At 46.9% G+C, this 24,842-nt stretch overlaps 1 protein-coding gene across 1 annotated transcript in view; it reads left to right on the forward strand.

The window, feature by feature from the left end:
* EGFR (epidermal growth factor receptor) overlaps window positions 1-24,842 on the forward strand; it is a 201,375-nt gene that overhangs the window by 118,530 nt on the left and 58,003 nt on the right. Inside the window, exons 2-3 of the mRNA XM_041721689.1 lie at window positions 22,909-23,060; window positions 23,914-24,097. Coding sequence (XP_041577623.1) covers window positions 22,909-23,060; window positions 23,914-24,097 — 336 coding nt within the window. The remainder of the gene's footprint in view (window positions 1-22,908; window positions 23,061-23,913; window positions 24,098-24,842) is intronic.

A 24,842-nucleotide genomic window follows, 5' to 3' on the forward strand; every position in this document is an offset into this window, starting at 1 on the left:
AACATAGTGACATTACAGACTCAGAAGGGGAAGTCAGACTCTCTTGTTCTTTGATACAATAGGATATGACATAAGTGCCTGATACCAACACAGCCATTCGAGTGTTTAAAAAAATATACGGTGGCTGTAGTTTTTTTTTTTTTTTTTAAGATTTTATTTATTCATTCATGAGAGACACAGAGAGAGAGAGGCAGAGACCCAGGCAGAGGGAGAAGCAGGCTCTATGCAGGGAGCCCGACGTGGGACTCGACCCCAGGATCACGCCCTGAGCCGAAGGCAGGCGCTAGACCCCTGAGCCACCCAGGGATCCCCTCCTTTTTTTTCTTAAGATTTTATTTGTGGCTGTAGTTAATAATCCTGTAGTGTATACTTGAAATTTGCCAGAAGAGTAGATCTTAAGTGTTCTTACCCCCACTCCTCTCCCAAAAAAGCTAAGTGTGAGGTGATGGATGCATTAATTAGCTTGATTGTGGTAATCTTTTCGCATCACATACGTATATTAAATCATCACACTGGATGCCCTGAATATATGCAGCTTCTGTTGCCAATTATCCCTCAGTTAAGCTGGGAAGATAATGGAAATAAGATGGCCTGTGAAGTTGTACATCCCCAGCCACTGTTTCATGCTTGGAAACTAGGATTTTGGTGTAGTCAGAGAGGCTCTCGTCCCAGCAGATGTTGGGAGGAGAGAATACCATGGGACATTTTCTTCCCCTTTCAGTGTCTAAATTTCTTCAGAATATGATCTCTGTTCTGACCACTCCACTGAAACTCACCTGAAAAAGGTTCAAAGAATTTAACGGCTACAGTCGCTCCATAGCTAAATCCAGCACGTGCCTTTCCCTCTTTATCTGCAGGATACGACAATATGATACCTGCTTTTGTCTTCGGCCTTGGGGCCGTCTCCCTGTCCCGGTTCTCCTGTCTCCTTGAGATCTCTCCTCCTTCGTGTCTTCGGCGGCCCCTCTGGTTGCAGTCCGCGAGCAGTGTTAGGCTGTAACCTAACCTAACCTAACGCCTCCAGTAATGAGCTTCACCTGGAGCTTGTTAGAAATCCAGAATCTCAGGTTCCCTGGGAGTCTCTGAATCTGCATTTTAACAAAATCCTGGGGTGTTGATGTGTTCATTAGGCTTTGAGAAGCGGTCTAATGAGCTCCCCAGGTACAAATATTGCTGATGTCAATGTTCTAGTTGGGTGGCTAGATCCAAGTGGGGCATCTTTCTGTTTCTTGCCGCCCTGGATGGACCCAAGGCCATCCACCTGAGCCAGAACAGGCTGTTCTTTCCCAGTTTCTCTCTCACATTGCTGACTCTCTCTGCGAGTTCAGGTGCCGACCTCCCTGGCAGGAAGGCCATGGATGGGATGAGCTCCTGGCATTTCTGATAGCTCACTGCAGACGCCTGTTCTCCAAGGCTGGGGTCCCCGCGCTCCGGCTTGGCTTGTCTGTCTACACAAAGATGGCCAAAGAGGGCTTATTGGCCACTCACGTCTACTTCCTGGTACTCTGTATGAAAAACTTACTCACTGCCTGGATATTGAGCAACGTGATTAATGACAAAAGGAAGTACTTTCTTGGTTTGACAAATAATCGCTTCCATTCTTTCATTTGAAAATTGTGCACTTTAGTAGAAAAAAAGAATATATGACAACAGCGAGGCCCTTTATGGGGAAATGACCCATCTGAGAAGGCGAATACTGATTTTCCGTCTTAATCAGCTAGCAAGTGGTGGTGTGAGAAATATTCACCTACGGTATGTGGCGTCTGTCTTCCTTCCTAGACTATCTGCTCCATGAGGACAAAGACCACTTGTATCTCTGCAACAAGCACAGGACTTGGCACGTATTCAAGGCCCAATACACATTGATGAGTGATGCATGAGCCCATTCATTCTTCTTGGAACATGGTTGACACATCTTCAAACACTCAGCTTGGAGTGGAGGCTGTTCATCAGGCTGTGTATTATTATTATTATTATTATTATTTTATTTCCCCCTGGTTACAGCACCTTCACACTTAAAAGGCCTTATTAATATTGCTTGTAAGAATAAATGTTGATGGAAATGAGTCAAATGGCATTATGGTTAGAAACTTGCCAGGTGTCATTTTTGGGAGATTAGATAACTGTGTTTTCTGGTGAAGTGAATTGCCTGTTTGTTGCAAGTTAAGACTTTGCTGGACTGGTTTACAGGGCCAGGGGGAAAGAGATAAGTGAATCTTCTAGTGAGAGAGGTCATCTGTTTTGAAAGCGGGGAAGATTCCATGAACCAGATCCAAGTGTTACGACACAGGGAAATGTCTCAGACTGCTGGGTAATGAAGCCCCTAGTTGAACATTAAAACAAAACTTCTTCCCCCTGTCCCCTTTGCAAAGCCCACAGAGCTCAAACCTCGGAGGGCTTGCATGATGACAGCCGTGAGTAGATTTGGATTAAAACTCTGATCCCGAAGAAAAAGTGTATCTTTCCACAGGTATTCACGGGAAGAAAGCTGCCCCTTCTCCTTTCCTTGCTACTCCACCCTTTCAGAAGCCCTTGCGACAGAGGAGGTGCAAACGGACAGTATTACTCCTTCCCCAGAGCTGGAGCGAGACAGATATGTCGTCTCCATGGCATCGTGTGTTTCCCTTCCTCTCAGGTCGTGGCTTGACCATTAGGGGAATGTCTTGGGCATCTTGTGTTTTCCTGGACAGGAAGAACAAAAAGGTCCTGCCCTTCTAGAGATTTCATTTGTGCTAATAACCAGCTGGCTGGAGCCGTGCTTTCCATTGCTGTCTTCTCCTCCATCCCCTGCCCAACCACAACCACTTTTACTTTCTTTCTTTCCATTCTCTAGAACTGCTGGTTCCGAGAATGACCATGAAAAACAGACCAGAGGTGCAATGCTCTGAAGCATGGTGGGTGGTTATTTCTCTTTTGTTTTAGATTACCGAGCTTTCCTGGATGCCTTCAATTAATTGAACTTATTATTAGAAGAACCTCCCCTTACCGCAATGAAAAGGCATTTAGGTGATACAATCAAGTGTGTGCTGTAATTAATTCAGTCATCTAACAAGTATGTTTGTCATCCTGATGTGACTGGTGACCTTGACTGGGAGCGGAGAGCCTCCTACATGTAGGATCTGTTCAGGGCAGGGGGCTCCTTGCTGTCCGATTCCATCAAGTCATGCTGTATTGTGCACTTGGAACCTGTTATGAGGACAGAGCTCATGTTAAGTGGCTCGCTACAGTGAAGTGTGGAAAACTTCAATAGATACCTTATTTGGTTTTTTGGGAAAGTCTATTCAGACCATTTGCGTCTCTGTAATCCACATTAGGGGATCTTTACTATCCCAATAGATTGAGAGGTAGATCTGAGCCCACTTTCTGGAAGAAATGATAACAGTTTACACAAGTAGTCTTCGTGAATCGAGCATGAACTCACCAGAGGACTCTCCTCCCACAGGGCCCACACCCAGAAGTCTCTCTCCGCCCCTGCAACCTCACACAGCCACGTTTCCCTCACACCTCCTTCCTCCTTGCTCCCAGCCTGGCCCCTGGCTCCCCAGACCACAGACACCCCGTCCTTTGGTAGCTGCATTTTCATTTACCGGCTCCTGTGGAAGGCTGCACCCTCCGAGGTCTTGCCCATCGTGGGCGGCTCCCCGTCCCCTCTCACTGCAAAGCCTCCTGCCCAGCTGGAGGCGGCTGCCCTGCGCTTGCGTGCGCCCCCTCCCTTCCAGTCTCCCTTCCAGTCGGTGTCTGGCTACGCAGCCCCACAGACCAGCCGTTCCCACCAGCAGCCGACCTCTGCTCTCACTCCCTGGCGGAGGTGCTGGCGTCTTCCTACCGCCTCCACTTCTGTGTCTTTTCATGCTCCGTTCCTCCCCTTTCTCCTGCCTTTTCCTCTGCACACCTGCACGTTATTCTTCACTTATTCTTCGCAGTACGGCTCAAGCATCACACCCCTCAGGAAGCGTTGCTGTGAGTGCCCTCTGTCCTCTCCAGCTGAAAACTGGCAGGGTGCATGCTTGCTGTAAGCTCGTGTCCAAGCACGTCTCGTTCTGTCTCCGTCATTGACTGAGTTCCTCTGGGGGCAGGGGCCAGTGCAGTCTCTTGCATTCGATGAATCGTGAGGAAGGGGAGGCATCGATTGGTGAATTAATTAATAGGTTACAGTAACACCTTTGGTGCAGAGGTCGCCTTAAAATAATCCACATGCCGGGCTATTCTGGAATGATGACTAGGCCAATCGACGATCAGCAGAAATTGTAAGACTAAGTCACTGGCTTGCTGCGGGAGATGCTCGTTCCTCTCTTTTACCAGTTTCATCTTAATGTCTTGTGTGGGAAAAAAAAATGTGTCTATAGATCCTTCCTGGTGTGACCTTGTAGGTTAGGTTAATTCATGAAATAATGGGGACATTGTGGTGATACCAAGGAATAAAGGAGGCATTCTTTGGCACATAAATATCTGTTCAAAAAAGAAAATCTGTTCAAATGATTAAGAAATTAGTGTTCAAAATTTACTTAATTAGCATAATCATTCCTTTTATAAACAAATATAAAGAAAACTAAAAATAGTTTATATTTTTGCTCCAAATTATATGCCCCAGAAAGGATGTATTCTTAAAAACTTTCTTGTTTTTTGTTTTGTTTTGTTTTGTTTTGTTTTGTTTTTGTGTTTGCTTCCATTTTAGTATAGAGTCTGGGAAAATGCATCTCTTCATATTTGAAGTGTACCTGCTTGTAAAATGTGTTCAGAGTTTACTTATACCCAAACAATTGCAGGCAACGTCCAGAGGAATTTCATCTCCTATTTATCACGTGCTTCATTGCATGAGGCTTTGGAAGAGGAGCTTTAGAGCTGCAGTGTCTCACTGAGATAAATGTCACTTTAGATGTCATTTGTGAGAAGGAAAGCCTGCAGGAAAAACACAGACAGGGATCAAAATGTGGGGCAAATGTCGTAAATGTTAGAGCATTGGACCTGTCCCAGCTCAAACATAGAATGGAAGCTGCATGTATGTGTACATGTGGAGGGCCGGATGCGTGTGCACGCATGTGTGTGTGCACACGCGTGTGGGTGTGTTGTTCCAAAGTCCAAGTAGGGAGAGTACGTGAAGGAACAGAGGTATGAGCAAGAAAGCTATAGTGTAAGTTACAGGAAAAAACTTTGCTCTAGATCATTCATGCTTTTAAAGTGCCCAGACTTGTCCACATTTTCCCCATGTGTTACTGGCACAAAATGTCCCTGTGACATCCCTTACTACTTCAGTCAAATCTAAAAGCTTTGTTTCGGCATGTCCTATTGGTATCAATATGTTTCCAATCTCTACCAGGTTTTGTAGACATTAGGCATGAGAGTGACTAAATCATTCAAAAACGGAGGCCGAATACTACGTATATGGACCAAGCAAGGCTTCGGAGTCTTTCTTGACTGTGTTGTTTTCAGATTTTCACAATTTCCAATTTAAACCCGAAATCACAGCAGTGTTTATGACATCCTCTGGTTCTAAGCTATGGTTGGAAAATTATAGGGGACCCTGTGTGAATACCAGGGACCTCGGGATCGTGATGAAATCTGTACTGTCATATGGAGGTTTAGACAGGGCATGACTAAACCAAAGGATGGACCCGTCATGCTCAGTGCCCTTTGCTGACTTGTGCCCAACAGAACGGTGAGGAGCCACCACCGCATGACTGTCCCTTGGGTGCAGTGCTCTTCTCCACAGTCGTAGTGGGGAGACCAAGCACTACCCAAGGATATCAGCCCTTCTTGCCCAGCCAGGCCGAACTAAAGTCTTCCCCTATGGTCTAGGCCTTTGATGTTCCCTGATGCTTGAACATTCTAGATTTTTACCTGGAAAGATCAATGGCTCTGGACATTCTCTCAAGTTCTGTAACTCTGCCATCTCCAATTCTGTTGTCTGTGACCCCGTCATCATTCTGGTACACCGCTTGGAAAGCTCAGAGCAGGGGCGTCTCCTGGAGAGCTTGTGAAGATGCAGATTCTGATTCTGGGGGTCCGTGGGCAGGCGCAGGACTCCCCATCTCTAACAGGCTCCCAGGCAAGGCCCATGTTGTTAGTCCGCAGACCACACTCAGAGTTGTGAGGCTCTAGCCTTCCGCAGCAGACACCTCACTAGTCTGTCCACCCTCTTCTGGAGGCCACCCTCCCTTCTCCACATGGTGGCAAGGCTTTTTTTTTTTTTTTTCTTAAGTTGGAAGGGGGAGCTAACTTAATTTTACCAAGATGCTACATGGCATAGAGAAAAACAATTCTTAGTCATAAACCAAGTACGCACCACTGAAACCACATGCTTTTAAAAAAAATAATGGCCTTGATCTTTATAAGAAGAAGGTCACAGTGTTTGAAAATTATAAGCCATTGTGCTTTACTCTGTCCATCCCACTTGGAGGGGAAGAGTCACCTGTCACCAGGGCACAGAAGCCAGGCTCATTCATCACCAGGAGCATTGTGGGCTCCAGTGTGAGCACGCTGGCTCTTCCCACAACGCCGGCGGTACCCAGGGAGGACTATTCTCTGTGAGACCTCTGCCTTATGGCATGTGCCTCTAGATAAGTTGCGTAATCAAACTTTTGTTTTGAGGAAAGTGTAGATTCATGTGTTGGTGTAGGAAATGAGACAGAGAAGTCCTATGTACCTTTTACCCAGTTTCTCGGAAGGGAACAGGTTGCGATATCACAGCCAGGACGTGAGCAGCAATGCGTGGTCTCTACTACCACAGGGATCCTCCCGTTTCCCTCTTTACAGACTTTTGCCCACCTCTGGGCACCGGTTAGGTCCTTCTCTAAAAAGCAGCAGGCATTTTAAAAACACAAATCTAGAGCAAGTTCATCCTTGTTTAAAACCTGCTAGTGGTATTGCCCTTAAAATGGAATCAAAAGCCTTAGCAAGTAGCCTTTCGCGGGGGCCCTCTGCTTTCCCAGCCTCACCTCCACTAGATTTCTCTCCAGCTGGGGAGCCCTTCACTACCACCTGTCTTCCCGCAAGGAAGCCCCCAAACTCCTCCACACACTCTGCTGAGCTCCTCTTGGCCTTAAGAGCTCAGCCGAGGGCAGCCCGGGTGGCTCAGCGGTTTAGCGCCGCCTTCAGCCCAGGGTGTGATCCTGGAGACCCGGGATCCCCCGTCGGGCTCCCTGCATGGAGCCTGCTTCTCCCTCTACCTGTGTCTGTGTCTCTCATGAATTTAAAAAAAAAAAAAAAAACTCAGCCAAATGGCCATTCCTCAAGGAATCCTGCCGCGATCTCTCAGACCAGGTCGGCTTTCTATGCTCTAGAAGCATCCACACAGCCATGATCCCAACTGCAGTTCAGTCCCCAATTAATTGGGTGAGCGTGTGTCTTTCCCACTGGGGTTTAAGTTTCACGAGGCAGGAACACTGTCCGTCCTCCCTGTGCCTGCCCTTGGACCTCGAGGGTTGCCTGGCACACGCTGACCCTGAAGTGATGACAGAGATGGCGGTGTTGGCGATGGCAATGGCTATGGCTTACAGGAGCCAGCCACTCTTTGACACATATTAACATCTTAACCCTTATGGTGACCCCACGAGGGCACTTTTTACCCTCGTTTTACAGATAAACAAAGTGAAGCTCAGCAAGAGGTAATTTGCCCCAGGTCACACCACTCAGTCTTTCACAGACAGGCGTCCGTCCAGAGCTGGGACCCGCCTGCTTGGGCAGGATCGCCTTCTGCCCTGATGGCTGACCTCTGCACACTTGGCCACCACGCACATCGGTACGGTGTTCAGTGAACACCTGCTGGGTGAATGATTAAGGGGGACGCTTTCTGAGCTAGCTCTGATTAACTACTGGCACGGAAGTCCCCCGTGGACAAAGATCGCAAGGGGCTTTTCATTCTGGTGGGCCTGATTCTCAGTAATTTCCTTATTAGGAAAATACTTATTAGGGGTTGTTGTTTTTTTAAATGCAACTTTCAAGTATTAGGTAGATGTGAATTAGAAAGTCTAAATTATTTGCAAGTGTAAACTGGAGAACATTTTGTAAGTGTTTTTTTCCTTGCGAGTGGATGAGTGTATAATGAATATAGCATTCATTCTATGACAAGTATTGTGGGATTTGGGAATTATTTTATGAAATAACACAAACATCCCCATTTAACCTCGAATCAACACTCAATAATAAGTGAATAGACTTAGGGGGGAAAAAGCAAGTGTATTTCTAATGGCAGAAACCATTCCCAGTGAAAATTAATTAAGTTAATAAGAGTTCCTCTATCCTTTGGCACATTAATACTTACTCCTAATTGTTATTTGATATTTTTAGGTTTTGTATTTCTTTTGCAAATTGAGCAAGCATTTGATGAATGACCGGGTTCTGCTACCCAACTTTTGGACTATTTCCAAGCATAAAATTACAATTCCAGATAATCCTGTCACAAAGATCTGGGTCTCATTAGGAAGGAGGGGAGCTGGGCGATGGCCCAGTGTGGCCTCCCCCAAACCAAGCAGCCATGGCTTTCTCTAGTTCTACACACGATTTAAATTTTTTTAGTAATCCTAAAAATTGATGTGCTTTTTCCATGAAAGGAAGTGTGGCCACATTTTCCAGAGGGGGAGGCATCAGTGTCCTTACTCCTTCATGCTCTCATCCCCAGCCCTCACCCTCGCCACCACCCACACAACATCTGTAGTTCTTAAACTAAAAGCACAAATTATTGTGAAAGTTAATTGAGCTTACAAAGAAATGCTTGTGTAGAAAACTTTCTCGGCTTCAAGGAAAACAATCTGGCTTGAGTGGCCATTCCATGGAGTAGAAATTAGTTCACTGGAAGGCACTCCTACAGCCCTCAGGAGTAACCCTTCTGTGGCCACCCCCCCCCCCCGCTTCTGAAGATTTGACACTGTGCCAGAATAAACAGCTTAAGGATGAGTCTGGTAAGGGCATAAAGCCCACACTCACAGATTCTTATTTCTCTGGTTGCTGGCCTCGATAACTAGATAGTCAGCTGGAAGAAGCAAAAACAAACAGACAAACAAAAAAGTGCTTTAGATTACAGATTCCTGACTTATTGAAATATGTCCATCACACTGGGCCTGAGCCTCTGGCCATTTAAAGGCCATTGGATGCCACCCTCACACAGCACTGGCCTTGCAGGGACATGCAAGCCCCGCGTTGCCAAGAACGACTTTATCTTCATCAACATGTTCTATCAGATTGAATGGGACAGCCAGAGAAGCCAGGGCTGGCACAAGAACAAATAGAAAGGAACGAGCCAGGATTTGGTCCTGAGACTTCTCGAGGGGGTAAGCAGCTTTCATTCTTCGTAGGCCCAGGAAACCTTGGGCCTGGACTTGGCTGCAACCACACCGTTCCACTCATCCCCCTTAATTACCAGGAGTGTCCTCGACTTCCATCAAAGCAAATGCATGAGGTTCCTCTCGTTGCAGAGCATCCTGGTCGATGTCTTGTCACTTAACAGGACCTGCGTTTTGAAAGACGCTACTGATGATCAGAAACAGCATAGGTGGCTTCCGGAGATTAGTCTCTAATTGTCCCCACAGGGGAAAAAAAAAAATAGCTTCTTCCTAAAAGATAAAGGAAGTCCACTCTAGTGTCCTTTGGCCGAGGGGGTGGGGAGGATTTATCACGGTGGACAGGTTCACCTCAGCCGTTGTCTTGAAATGTGAGGGCCGGTTCGGAAAGCTTAACAAAGAAGAGGATTATAAAATGTTGGCTGTAAGCGAGACAAAAACACAGAAGTTGAAGGCAGGACATTTGTCCAAGGGAGCTATGAAGGACATTTTGCAAACCATCCGTGTGCGTTCTTCTTTTGTATTCTGTTGGCGAATAATTCCTAAAGAAGCCAAGATGGCAATGATACGTGGTGTGTGTTATTCTAGCAGACTCGTGTTTTTGGACGACACCGCTCTGGTTAAGTCTCAAACGTGGGACTTAACCGTGCGATGCGAAAAGGTGCTTTCAGCAACAGAGTCCTCTCTCTGCGGTCAGTAGCAGATCTGATCCTCACAGGCTCGCGGGATGTGATAGAAACTAAACCCTAAGAGAGACCCAAGGAAGGAAAAACACTTCCTCGTCCAAGCCGGAGAGGAATTTACCGTCAGCCCTACTATTAATAGATGCAGTGGAGATTCCATTTTCATTGCTCAACTGGCATATTAGTTATTAAACTTAAAAGAGGTGAATCACGCCTGCTGAAAACCCACGGAGGACGTTCATGCAGACTTTGGAGTAATTCAGCAGCGTTTCCTTCATCTTTCATTCCTTGCTGGACTTCTCAGTGCGATGAACTCAAGGGAAGCCAAGAGAGGCAGAATGTTTGCTGTTGTTCTCAGATGACACATTAGTCTTCAAAGAGACAAAATGTGCTGTGAAACAGCAGAAAGCTTTCACCACCCAAGTGTGAGCAAGTGCAAGGCCGTAGAGGCACCGCAGGACCGGGAAGCCAGGAAGAGCAGCGGGACGGGGTTGTCCTCCTGGGGGGTGTCGCTGTGAGCGGAGGCCACACACCTGGAATTCCCGAGAGCGCCGAGGAGGAGGGAGACCTGGAGCAGCATCCCCGGGTGGGAAAAGCAGGGGTGAGAAAAGCAGTGGGAGGACGCAGTCATTGCCTCCACCGTCTGCAGGGCTGCGAGGTCGAGGAGAAGCAGGTCGCATCTCTGTTCACCAGGAGAAAGTCATGGGGGGACGCGCTTGGGGCCCCTGTAAGGAGCAATCGCGTGATAGGCTCATGAATACAGGACTCAGAGCGAGGTGACGACTGAGAAGGGGCGCGCAGGACTTGACAACTACTTGTCAGGAACACGGGGGGGGGCCTGGATTCTTGGGGGCCGTGGGGGTAACACACAGGTGGACATCCAGTTCCTGCAGCACAGAGCTGTGACACCTGCTGCGCACACACACACACACACACACACACACACACACACACACACACGATGCTTCCCAGCCCTTGCACTTGCCTGTCGCTTTTCAGTACCTTGTACCTTCAGCTCCTCGCATCAGCTGATGATGAAATAGGAAGATCTTTACCCTAGGAAAACTCTTTCGGAGTTTGGCCTTGGAGGAAAATGACTCTGTTGAACCACATTTACCTTCTAGAAAGCACAGGGTCGTGGGAACCCTGGTCCTATACTTCCCGACCTCCTGTTGGGCCTTCCTCTGAAGCAGAGCTCGGTGAAGTACAGCCCCTGGTTCAAATCCAGCGACTGCCTGTTTCTTAAGCCAAGTTTTCGGGCACAAGCCGGTGCCAGGCCCATTCGTTTGCTTCTTGTCTGTGGCTGCTTTTTGCACGCTGGCGGCAGAGCGGAGGAGCTGGGACGGACCCTGTATGAGCTGCAAATCTGAACATATTTACTCTCTGACTCTGCTCAGAAAACAGGTAAAGGAGGTTTCAGACTCTCCCTTTTCCAGACTTTGATCTATGGCAAGGGCAGGCCAGCTTTGGCCACATCATCCCCAAGTTCCTTTTCTCAGGCCGGTGACGCATCTCATGGCAAGTGGTTGCATATGGGAGTGGCTACCTTTCATCGATAGCTCTGCTCACGGAGGGGAAAATATGTTCTAGAAACAATAGTGTATGAGCTAAACTTGAAATTCCTCTGTGACAGAGCCTCGGCTTGGGCTGCTCCTGAGTTGACTTAGTGGGTTGGTCTTTCTCAGTCAGTGGACCCAAGACCTGGGCTTTGGGAAGGAGCTAGCTGGGGAAAGGGGCTTCGGGCCTTCCCCGCCGGGACCAGGTCTGTCCTCTTCATCCTGCTCTTTGCACCGTTGCTTCCTCTTCCCACCTGAAAGTGAAACTTAAAGGGAATATTTAGATTGAGTAGGAGTAAATGAAAAAATTGTCCGCTTTCAGGCGAGCATTGAATAAAAGCACGTGCACGCACGCAGCACACAAATCCAGCTACGCTTGCGGAACTGCCGCAAAGGGTCAGGCGAGGGCTTTTTCCTCAGTGAAAACTGTTTAACAGTGGAGAATGTTCTGAGCAGCAAGCTGGGAGTTCTGCGGGAATTCTGAAAGGCCCATCCGAGGTGTGGCCTCCTCAGCTTTCAGTGCCCGGCTTGCCCCCGCTCCCCGCCCGCTCAAGTATGGGTCCAGATGCCCTCCTTTCGGGGCAGGGCCGGGCCCTGTGACCCAGGCAGGCTGGGTAGCTCAGTGGAGAGAGCCCGCAGCTGCTCGCCAGGCCACACACAGCTTGTGAGCAGAAGGCAGAGGGGCCTGCCGCCCAGAGGAAGGAAGCCATTCGTTCTGCTGGGGTCCAGGCGGGACTGCGCTCAAGCCATCGTAGTGTCTGTTCAAGGCTCTGCCCTGGGTCAGGTGCTTCGGCCAGGAAGTCTGCCATCGTATCGAATCCTCCCGAGTCCTAAGTCCCTGTGTTATTAGGTGAAGAAAAAGGGACTCTAGAAGTTGCCTTGGTGGTAGTGGAACCAGAGTTCTAATCCTGACCTTGGGGCTCCAAGGTCACTGACCATCGACAGGTGCCGATGAGAGTTGGACTCTTATTGTTCTGTACTCAGAATGGCCCAGGATGGCGGGTGAGGGTAGCTTTCCACATTTTTCTTTTTTCTTTCCTTTTTTACTTTTTAAATTCTTTTTTTTAAAAAGATTTTATTTATTTATTCATGAGAGACACACAGAGAGAGGCAGAGACACAGGCAGAGGGAGAAGCAGGCTCCCCATGGGGAGCCTGTTGTGGGACTCGATCCCAAGACCCTGGGATTCAGGCCCCGAGCTCAACCGCTGAGCCACCCAGGCATCCCACTTTTCGAATTCTTGATGACATATTGGTCCAAAGAGTTCTGCTGAGAACCTGACATGTAAACTTGAAAACAACAAAACAAACCAAGCAGTAGGTGCCCCTCATTGGTGAAACCAAGCCACTGATCTTTGTAGGCAGACTATGTTTCTTCCTTTCATTGCTTCTCAGTTGTCTCGAGCAGCAAAGGGAGGAGACAGATGACACAGGGACAGCTCTGGCCAGAGGTGGCAGAGTGATGAACTCAGCCCAGAGAACAGCTCGGGAACCTCAGCTGTGTCTGCTTGGCTGCCCCGTGCACCCCGACCCCGGCCCCCAAATCCTTTTCTCCCCCAAGTGGCCCGTATAGGGTGGCTGAGCTTTCCTGGCCTCTAGTATCTTCACTGTGTTTCCTCTGCCCCTTGAGGTACTGACTGTCCTCTGTGGATGTTTGCGGCACATTCCAGATCCACCCTTGCCCCCCGAGGCTCCCCGTGCAAGGGCTCTGAGATCTCCCTGCACCTCATTGCCAGGCTCGCCTGCACTCCTGCAACAGCCACCTTTGGTCTTGGGGCAGCTGAGGCTCATAGGCTAGCTGAGGGGCTGGACAAGCCTTACCTGGCAGGTGCCACGAAGGGGGGGGAGGGTGTCCCCTGGGACTATCTTTGTTTTAAGAGGCAAACACTGGTGTAATGGCCTTTACCTGGTTTGTTAGTGATTGCTCCCTTGTTTCAACAGTTTACTCTTGTCATTTGCTTTGTTGTGTCTTTTTGGTTTTTGCTTTTTGTGTTTTTGTTTGTTTTTGTTTTTTGCTGGGGCAGGGGCAGGGTTGGTTCTTTCTGTTGGGTTTTTTTCTAATGCTCATTGATAAGCCAACTTGTGTGTGTATTTAGAGACCGCCTTGTGCGTTAGAGGCTGGTATTTTTCAAAACACAGATAATAACAGAGAGAAAAATTTAAATAACATTTAAACCACCTTGGGGCAGGGGGTAGGACATGCACTGCCACATAGAACCCAGAGTCTTTCTGCAGAGAAATGCTTGCCAAAAAGGTCTTTGTCCCCCATTCAGGATTTAAAATATTTTATTTCCTTACAAATTACAAATCTTTTCCAGAATTTTGTTCGGTGAAAATGGATGGAGACATGATCATTACATGTAGATGACTGTAAACAAACCCAGGAAGGGTCACTTGTGCCCCCAAATTAGGATATGGGCAGTGAGCCAGGGGAAGAGATTGCAGAAAAACAGGAATGGAAGAAACCTGATATTCTGAGTGTGGAATATTGTGAGGCTGTGCAAGGCAAAGTCACCAGCTCAGCACCTGGCATTTGTGGGCGACTTGTTCTTTTGGTCTGAATGTAAAATACTGTGTTTCCGTTTGCTTGGTAATAGGGAATATTGGCTTCCTCTTCCCAGATGACTCCAGGTTGGCAATTTCTCTGCTTGCTGACTTGTCTTTCTTTAGTATGTCTCTACCCTGAGTGGTTTTGGGACGTCCAGTGATTTTTTTCATGTGTAAAGTCATCTCCCCAAAGGGCTAATATATTCCTCCAAGGCAGTGAGTACTTCTGATTCATTCTTGGCAATCGTGGTTATGCTATTTTTTTAAATATGCTTTAGTTAAGTAAGTGAACAAAAGAACAAATAGCCTCTTGGCCCAGGTGCCGATCACAGAGCATAGGGGGATGAACCCTTACAGAGAGGCTGTAGGAACACCTAAGGCTAATGACTCCACCTTGCTGTGATGCTTCTCAGCCTTGTGTGGCATTCAAATGAATTCTAGAAGGACAGCTCAACCAGCAAGTAAATAGCCCAATATGGGGAATATTACTCAGCCTTGGTCATTAGAGAGTGAGTCATGTGGACCTGAGCAGAATATAAAAGAGAAGGTATGCGAGTTGGGTGAGGACCATGCCCAGAGGAGTGAAATCTTGTCAGCCCTGCCTCGCTTTACCTCCACGTCACCTTGCTGGGAATGACATAGATTGTGAGGGTGTCTCTAGGAAGAGAAGAGCTGCACCCTGAGCTGTAACACTAGACCGTACTATGAGAAGCTGTTGAAGATGTAGCTAGTTGCCAGCCAGGCATGCCAAGGGCTCTGGGTATGTTGGACCTGAGCGCTCACGCTCTCACCCACCCACTGTTTTCTGCTCACCAGTTCTCTATTGAACAGAGTCAAGTCAGAATTGAAAGGCGGCAGTAAACTGAGGGCAGTCTTGGGTCAAACGTTGACCACGTTTTAAACCCGATTTCAAGCAATAGTCTTTGACAACAGCCCCATTTTGGAATCTTAAATTTCCCACCTCCTTCCACTAGTCCCTCTCTTGGCTTACTGTCTGTGACCATCATTGGTGTCAGCTCTGTCACCCAACCCCACTCCCGAATTGCTTCATCCCTTCAAGTCTCCCACCTTGCTGTGTGCCAGACAGCTAACTAATGAGATGGGCAAACCCACCCTAATCCAGTGGGTTCTTCCGTGGTAACTAGCTCTTCAACGCGTCTTCCTCATCCAGGGTACAGGCAGAGGTTCAGGGCAGTCTTCTTGGGGTCCAGCTTTGGAAACCCGGACGACTGTGCAGATGTCAGGGAGTGACATGAGTCTTGACTCCGCACTGCCCTGCACTGGTGGGTCTGAGGTACTAATCTGAGAAGGCGACCGAGCTCTCAAGAAATAGGTCAGAAGCGAAAATTGCAGTGGAGGGGAAGGATAGAAGCAGTGGTTTGGCTACCAGACACTTGGAAGGGAAGTGGTATTAGTCACTTGAGAAGCATTTCTATATGTGAAGAGAGAGCCCCTGACCATGAGTAAGCAATAGTCCCCAGCTAGGAGATTAGGAAAACAGAACTCAGGCCAGAGAGGAGGCGCTTACTCATGATATCTCTAGAAAGGAAAAACCAGACACACTAAGCTCACTGTTGTTTATATTTTCACATAGGGAGATTTTTAAACCAAATCCGGTGATCTGTCCTTTCTTCTGTGTGCTGCTCAGCGTTCAATACTCAGTCAAGGTATGACGTATTAGCCACAGACTAGATCGAGTTCTGTATGACCTGATACAGATGCTGATGTGTGTCTTTCCTCCTTCCGTGAGGTTGCGTTCAGGACATGTCCATGTGTTTAAAACACAGACACACTGGCCACCAAGACAGAGTGCTGTCTGATACGCACTAAGTATTCAGAAGAGGTTTATTGAATTGAATGAAGAAAAGGTTGATGGGTGTGATTTATGAAATCTTTTTCAGTTCAGATGAGTTTCTCAGAGTTCAAATACATTGGACTAATTGATCTCTGACTAACCATTAAACTACCTATTAAAAAAATGGTGCAGGGGCGCCTGGATGGCTCGGGGGGCGGGGGGTAGACTTCTACCTTCGGCTCAAGTTGTGATCCCCAAGGTCCTGGGATCGAGTCCCCCACCGGGTTCCCTGCTCCGCAGGAAGTCCACTTCTCCCTCTCTCTCCCCCTCCCCCTGCTCATTCTCTCTCTCTCTCTCTCTCTCTCTCAAATGAATAAATAAAACCTTTTTTAAAAAATGGAGTGGATTGCCAGCCCTGTGATTTAAGATATTTAGTTTCCATTGTTAGGACCGTTCTTGGGCTCACATCCTATATGTAATAATGAAAAGTGCTGACTTTTATTTCAGAATTCTCAAGCGTCTCAAATTTCAACACAACTTACCAGTTCTGCTGAGACAATTTAAAAAAAAAAAAATTTCTTTTTAAGTCCCTAGGTGGGGAGTGGGAAATGGTTTGTTGGTATCATGAAGACATAGGCAGGAATAGATTGCCAAGGTTTGGTTGCAATGCGTACTGCTAGGGTAAAGCCCTAGTGTGAGACGTAATTTATATTTAGAGACTTGTGAATTATGAAATACTTCCACGTCCATGATCATGTAACTGCTCACCCTCCCCTGTCAAATATGTTGAGCTGGTCCCATTTTTAACCAGTGAGAAACACTGAGACCCAGAAAGTCTGGGTCTGGCAGGAGACCATCCCATACTGATACTATCACCATCATCACTCTGATGTTTGATGATGTCTCTAGAAGCATATTCCACAGTCTCTCGTAGAACTGGACTTTCTGGGATTCAGACACATCAGTTAACTCCCGAGAGAGTAGACACGATATACAAAGGGATCCTAATTCCGTCTATTGTTTAAATATCATGAAGTTGGCCTGGGATTACCTAAATGGCTAGGAGGAGAAGCATGGGGATGGAAATCAACCAGTTTTGGTGTTCTGGTCCTAACTCCAAAATAAAAGAGAGATTATTTTAAAATCTTCTGCTTGTTCATTTAATTGGAGTTACTGTAGCTTGCAGTTGCGTTGGACATGTCAGAGCCTGGCGTGTTTAGTCCAGTAGGGATATTATAATGCACGTGGCAAATTATCAAATATTTCAGAGGACCTTTTGATGATCACATATGCCCTTCCAAATCGCAGTGTAAATTCAAATTCAGTTCGACAACTATCTTTGGATGCCTACAAGCTGAGGACTATTTATTAGTTAAAAATCAAACATGATAAAATAAGGAACTACTGGTAAAATATGAAGTTTTGGAAAATAAAGAAAAACCTTCATGATGATGAGACTTTTCCCACTCTACAAGGCCTTTGATGAAACCCACGGTGACAATGTAAAGGCTCTGCGCTCCGCAGGGAGTCTGCGTGAGGATCCTATCTCTCTGTCTCACCCTCTGCCATCCCCCTGTGCTCTCTTTCTCTCAAATACATAAATAAATCTTTAAAAAAATAAAAAGTAAATAAACTCCACCTCTCCCCACCATAAAGATGAATAATAAATAATATATATATTTGCATAAACAATAATTCTAAGTGGTGATTAATTTACTTGGAAGTAAAGGAAGAGGGTGATGTGATGGGATTTAATGGTGGATATATAGGCTAATCTGGTTCCAGAACAGGCTTTTCCAAAGGGGTGACCATTGAGAAAGATGCAGAAATCTGGAGGGAAACAGAAGAGCATTCCAGGTGGATGGGATAGCCCTGAAGTGAGCAAGAACTGGGCCAGCTGGAGAGAACTAGGGGAGTGTGCCTGGAACGGGGGGAGCAGAAGAGGCTGAGAGAAGCAGAGATGAGGAGAAAGGAGCCTCCACTGTGTTCTGATAACACAGGGAAACTTCTGGATGGTTCAAGGCAAGGGAGTAGTGTGATACGATTTCTGCTTCAAAACGAGGTGTTCTGTGGAAAATGGGGCAAGGATCAAAGCGCAGACAATTTAGAAGGCCAAGGGGAGAGATTTACAAGAGCCAGCTCCTTTGGCAAACCTTAATATGTAGTTGAGAAAACAACAAATTAAAACAATTATAAATTTTCTTAGGCAGTTTCAAAAGTGTCTAAGTGGATTTGGGAAAATCTGGAGCAACTTGTTTTAAGGTCGTGTCTTAATCAGCAATACAGATTTGCCCAGGCTTGTGGGGAAAGAGAGGTGTACACCCCCATAATGAGGCAGGAAAGCCACAGGCCCTACCCCATAAAATCAAGGGTATTCCAAGACTTAGAGGAGGCAGATTGTTTTTATTTTCAGTTAAGATCAGTGGGGGGGGGGGGGCTGTTCTTAAGAAAAAGAACAAGCAGACTATGGTCAGCCCGAGATCCCCAAGGATAATACGCAGATAACTTCCCCTAAAACACGTTTCTCGGTGTCACTGCAAGCTGGTGCAACATGACGTGGGTGCCTCTCAAAGTAGGAGGCTGTGGAATAAGCCTTACACAGAAGAGCGATTCCAATTCCACGGAATCCCATTAATTGAAATTCTGAAGTAGGCAAAACTGTTGTAAGTGGAGACAAGTCACGTGTAGTGGTTGCTGGTGTAGAGGGCAGGGGACTGGCTGGGAAGAGGCCTGAGGGGCCCCCAGGGCTGATGTCCTATGTGGTGGCAGGAGTGGAGCTTCCACAGGTGTGTGCGTGCGTTGAACCTCTCCCATGCTGCCCTCCAGACGGCCCCCGTCCCAGGTGCATGTGCTGCCTCCACACAACAGCTGTGAGTTCACCTCGAGCTCTAACCCATGGTGTGCCAGGGACCAGTGTTCCGGCATCCGGACCTTACTTTGCAATGCGTTAAAAAATAAGGTAGGTGAGAAGATGGTCACAGGGCTCATCTAAGGACATTCACGGTGTTGTTCCTTCAGCTCTTCGACACGGCTCCGGATCTTCCTAGTAAAATCTGAAGATGAGAAACCTGAGTGCTTAGTAGCACCTGTAGGGCTGCTGCTCTTGATTCAGTAGAATTTATCCTCAGATTTGCAACAGGTAGAGCAGATCACTAGCATTTCGTACGGAGCTGGATACACTTTCAACTGTCTAGCCTTCTCGTATAGGGCTCTGAAGTCCTATTACTGGCCCCTTTGAATAAACGGCTTGCACACCTAATCCTCTGTGCATCTGTTAATGAAACCGTTGCGTAAGTTCCTTTCCCTTTCTTTCCTTTTCTGATCACTATTCTACAGGCAAAATAACTCTATTTATTGCCCAATATTTGAGTGAAGCTGTTTGCAGGTCCAGACACTCCCAGGTCAGATCATCCCCCAGGGCGAGTGTCCATCCACAGGGGTCCTCGTACAGCTGTACAGGTGCATCTTGTGTCACTGTCACATTTCTCAGGAGTTAATTTTAACAAAAGAAAGGTGAAAAGCTCTTGTGTTTATTCAGGCTTTAAAACAGTTCTGGAAGGTCAGGATTATTTTCAGCGTGCCTACTACTAGAGGAAAGCGTGCCGGGGAGAGCTTAGAGAAGTCATTCGGGGTCACGTAATGAGGAAGTGGCCAAACAAAAACTTTCTCCTGGATGAATCAAAAAGCTCTTGCCCTTTTGCAGTTTTGTCTTAAACCTGCCTAACTAGTTTGTGATTTCTTTTTAAAAATAATTTTACTTAATTCAGTGATCTCACATTTAACTCTTCCCCTTGCTTTATATTTATAATGTGAGACATTTTGGATAAGTGTGGAATGAGGATTATACTTTGTTGAATCAAGAAACCTAGGTCAGGGGCACCTGGGTGGCTCAGGGGTTGAGCATCTGCCTACGGCTCAGGGCATGATCCCGGGGTCCTGGGATCGAGTCCCACATCAGGCTCCCTGCATGGAGCCTGCTTCTCCCTCTGCCTTTGTCTCTGCCTCTCCCTGTGTCTCTCATGAATAAGTAAGTAAAACCTTAAAAAAAATAAATAAAAGGAAAGAAACCTAGATCAAATCATTCTGATCCTCACTCTGGAGTTCAGTTAAGACCCTGTCATCTGCTTTGGGGCACACGGCAGGAGAAAGCCTCAAACGAAACAGCTTTGTAATGATCTCTTTGGAGACTTTAGTAACTAATCCTGGAATAGAATTCAAGATGGATTTGCCTCAAACAGAATCACACGGTATTGTACCAATTGCTTTCTTGGTCTCCAGAACACGCCTGTTGACAGGTGAGCATTTAGGGCTTTTTACAGTTTGCCATATTTTAAAAAATGAACAACACTTTGCATGAAGCTTCATAAAGCATATACATTTGTTTACATGAGTTGTCCTGTTGCTTCCCAAAATGTTTTTTTTTTCTAAGATGTTTTTCGAATTAACGTTCACATCAGTAATGTGTGACGTTGCTGTTCCAGATGCAGCATCTCTTTTCCTGAATATAAAAGTAGTTCATACGCATTATAAGCGGTGAGGGGTCATGATAGGTATCCATCAAATAAATATTTTAGGAGCTCACTTCGCATTTTCTGAGGGAATGAATGCAAGGACAAATGCAGTCTTTTTGAAATCATTTCTTCTATAATGTAACAAGCTAAACTTAACATGCATGCTTTTTTGCTGACAAACGTTCCTTTGTGATTGACTTAGTAATAAAAGTTTGGGGGGGCAGGCAAGAGCACCTTACAAGCGGATATCACCCAGCACCCCTGAGTGGCTCCGTCGGTTAAGCCTCTGCCTTTGGCTCAGGTCATGATCTCGGGGTCCTGGGATCGAGCCCCGTCCAGCGGGGAGCCTGCTTCTCCCCCTCCTCTTGCCCCTTCACCCTGCTCATGCTTCCTCTCACTCTCTCAAATCTAAAAAAAAAAAGAGAGAGAGAGAGAAACTCTTTCAAATGAAAGCAACTGTTGCTGTTTCTCTCTGTACATGGAGGAAGGTCTTCTGACAGGTGCTCCCCCCTGAGCTCTAGGACACCGCTCACCTGGCTGGGACAAAGGGCACGAGTAACACTGTGCTCCCCACATGGCCGCCAATCAGTTGGGCTGAAATGCGGAGACCAAGTCTGCCAGCCAGGAAAGCAGCTTTTGTTTCAACGTGTGCCGATTGAAAGGTCGTGGCTTATTGTCGCAACCCTGCACCTACATCAGTGGTGGCATCGTTAGGGACCTTGGGATTGGGCAACGAGTCTGGCCCCATGTGCATGTGTTGCCGCCAGCTGTGTACAGGTGTTCCAAGTGAAGGGTGCAATCAGAGCAGCCCGTGCTCCCGGGTGAGAGCAGCCCAGAGCTGTGTGGGTCAACCCAGGGTTGTGGTTGGAAGAATTCGGGGAGCATTAGGGGGCCCCTGGAGCAGATCAGGGCCTGGAGGGGGGAGGCTGTGCTTGGCATGGTCGGGCGGTTGTAGTTCCCAGTGAGAGACCTCCCCACCACCGGATTTGAAGGAGGCCACAGAAGAGGGAAATCCCCGTAGAGTTCAAGAGGATGTGGCGATTGCTTCATATTTAACGTCGGTGTCAGTGCTTGGGGTTGATGATGTGGTGTCTGAACATGCGCTCGCTGCCGTGGCACCAAAACGCAAGGGCAGACGGTCAGGTGATGCAGTTCCCGTGGGGAAGGAACAGAGATGCCTGCAAAATAGAAATGTAAATGTGGAAAGAGTCTCCGGGGAAAGTACCTGCGCCTTGACTGCGGCCTTGTTTCGTGTCCAGCCACCTGGCCACCGGCTGCGGTCGCGCCTGTGCCCGTGCGGAAGAACCTGGCTCGCGCTGAACCTACCCTCCAAAGCCACAGGCCATATTTCTTCACTCTTACGATAATTTTGGTTCAAAGTATATAGTCCCTTAACAAGCTCCCTGCTTCAAAAGCCCCAGACCTCTTTGTTTGGCTATGCTTGCTGAAACACGTCTTTCAAAGAGGCAGGTTTGTAAAGGTGACTTTATTATAATCTCCTGTGCTTTTCAAGGTAGACCGACGGCTGTAGTGCCATAATCTAGCTTGGCCCCCTAATTTAAACTGTTTCTTGTACGAAGTTAGCACATGAGGGGGTTCAGCGTGCCAAGGCTGTGTCCTGCCAAAGAATGCAAAGCAGTCGCACCTCCACCTGTTCTGGGAGGATTCGCACGGCGTGTGGACAAACAGAAGCACGGGGTGGCTTCTCAGTAGTTGAGTGTGTTTTGAAATGTATGTTTCCGTGTCATTATTTTCTGGATGGATAATTAGGCCTTTGATTCGTTCTTTGATGCGTTAGTCGAGAAGAATATTTATAATCTCTGGCCAGTTGGATTTTCATCTACACTTTTGCCGTCGATTTTAAGCTGTAACAACCTTGTGGTCAGAAAATACCGGCCGGCGTCTGTTACGTTCATCAATATCCCTCGGACACGCAGTAATGGGATAATTGTATTTTGTAAAGTAAAAAGTTCATTATAGAGGTACTAATTCAATCAACATTGTTATTGCATTATTTAAATACCCTATGATACACATTTCTTTTTGTCTACTAAAGCTCTAAAAGACTATTTTGTCTTGGGGCACCTGGGTGCAATGGTGGAGCGTCTGACTCTTGGTTTTGGCTCGGGTTGTGATCTCAGGGTCGTGAGATCGATCCCTGGTCGGGTTCTGCTTAAGATTCTCTCTCCCTCTGCCCCTCTTCCCTCTCAGACTTGTGCTCGTTCTATCTCTCTCAAATAAATAAATCTTTTTTTTTTTAAAGACTATTTTTGTCTTAAAGATTTTCATCGAATTTCCCCTTGAATTTTTAACATTTCAAATGATTCCGTGCATTATAGGGATGAGCTATCTCTTATGGCGAATTGTACCTTATATACACAAACATTTTCTTGTCGCATTCATCTTAGTGACCTTTTATCAGAATTAAGATTGTAAGTTGCTAAAACTCGCAAAGTTAGTTGAAATTTGTGAACATTTTATTTTAGTTTTGCTACTTTACTTGGCGTTTCACGTAAAACCTTTTTTTCTCCCTTTTTTGCAGTCTGCCAAGGCACGAGTAACCGGCTCACCCAGTTGGGCACTTTTGAAGACCACTTCCTGAGCCTTCGGAGGATGTTCAATAACTGTGAGGTGGTCCTGGGGAATTTGGAAATTACCTACATGCAAAGGAATTATGACCTTTCCTTCTTAAAGGTTAGTTCAGTCAATTTGATTGTCTTACCCAAAGGATAGAAGGAAAAATAAGGAGATAAGGACCTTGAGATAACGTAGTTGGAAGTGTATTTGCTTTTGCTACAGCAGTTATGTGTCCTGGGGGAACTACAGATGCAAGTTTTATCAGAAAACCACTTCACCAGCTAGTGTCAAGTCAGAGCTACGAAATAGTGTCAGAGAGAAACAGGCTGGCCTGCCGTTTCACTATCATCAGAGACACTGATATTAAGCATTTAACCATTGCTGTCGCTGTGGTATCCTGGGATATTGGCTCTTTGAGGAAAAGACAAAGTCCTACTTTGTAGCATTTTCCCATTTCCTTGGTGTAAACACTCCCCCTCTCGTTGAATCCCAGCTACACCGCTCCTTCCATTTCCCACATGTCTCATGGTGGGCTCTCGTGAGCCACCAGGAGCCAGCTCTGAAGGCTTTGGAGTTGGGTGGTAGTTGAACTCTGGGTTTGATTGGCCTTCTGGGTTCTGTGTTGCTTTTTATAAGAAAGCGTGCAAGACGGATACAATACGAATAGATAAAACGTTTTCATTTTCTTCTGAGCATAGTGAACACCAAGTGAAACGAGAGTCAGAGCTTTGCTAAATAATGCACGTTGCCCTTTATAATCTCCAGCAGGCTCTAGAGGCAAAAGTACCTGAGTCGTCGTAAACCCTGTCACCTCCCGTATCCCCGCTGTAGTCATCCACCTGCTTTATAGTTGTCAGTCACTTGCGTGCGTGGTTGGCTTAGGTGTCCTGGGCTTTCTTGACCCATTTTAGACCTTGCATATTTGAGCTCTTGACAAGAGAAATAACACGCTCACGTTTGATCTCCTTAGACCATCCAGGAAGTTGCCGGGTATGTATTGATTGCCCTCAACACGGTGGAGAAGATTCCTTTGGAAAACCTGCAGATCATCCGAGGAAATGTGCTCTATGAAAACACCCATGCCTTATCCGTCCTCTCCAACTATGGCTCAAATAAAACTGGACTGCAGGAGCTTCCCCTGAGAAACTTGCATGGTGAGAGGCCAGGGCACCGGGAGGCTGGGGCTGCAGACAGCAGCTCAGACCAAAATATTTTTTAGTGCCACTCAGAGAAGACTTTTATTCATCAAATACAAATGTATTGAGCACCAGCTCTGGGCAAGGTGCAGTAGGTGGAAGTGACTAAGAAGACAGTAGGTGATGGGGAGGGAAGGGAAGTTTGAAACCCGGTACCACTTCTCCTATATTCGTGGGGAAATATTCAGAGAGTGAGTAAGAAATGGTAATGGTTCTGGGACATAGAGACCAGATGACCTTGGCTGAATAAACTCCAATCCTAATACCTGGACCTCAGGTGTAAGGGACATACATCGAAAACCTTCCCTACTTGGGACAGTCTTCAGAGCAATGCTGTAATACAGAAGAACAGAGGATGACGGTATTGCAGAAGAACTTTGAATTCCTGGGAGTAGGTCCCTCGTGAAGGTCCCTCAAGTGGACGCTAAGATGATAGAAGGGATAGGAAGTTGATTTAAATAACATTGAAGATAATGAGGAGCATGCCCTTGCTGTGGCAGGTGCAGTGCCCATCCCATTGCATCGGCAACTTCACGCCCACCCTTCAACGCGGGTGTTTACACTCCCACCATCTTACACATAAAGAAATGGTGGTAAAATCATCCTCCCAAGGTCCCACGTTAGTGAAAAAATGGCCAGGAATGGCCACCAAAGCTCTGCCCCCAGGGTCCTCGCCCTTCCCATGTGCTGTGCAGTTGTGACG

This window comes from Vulpes lagopus, chromosome 11, assembly GCF_018345385.1.
Source record: "Vulpes lagopus strain Blue_001 chromosome 11, ASM1834538v1, whole genome shotgun sequence".
NCBI lineage: Eukaryota > Metazoa > Chordata > Mammalia > Carnivora > Canidae > Vulpes > Vulpes lagopus.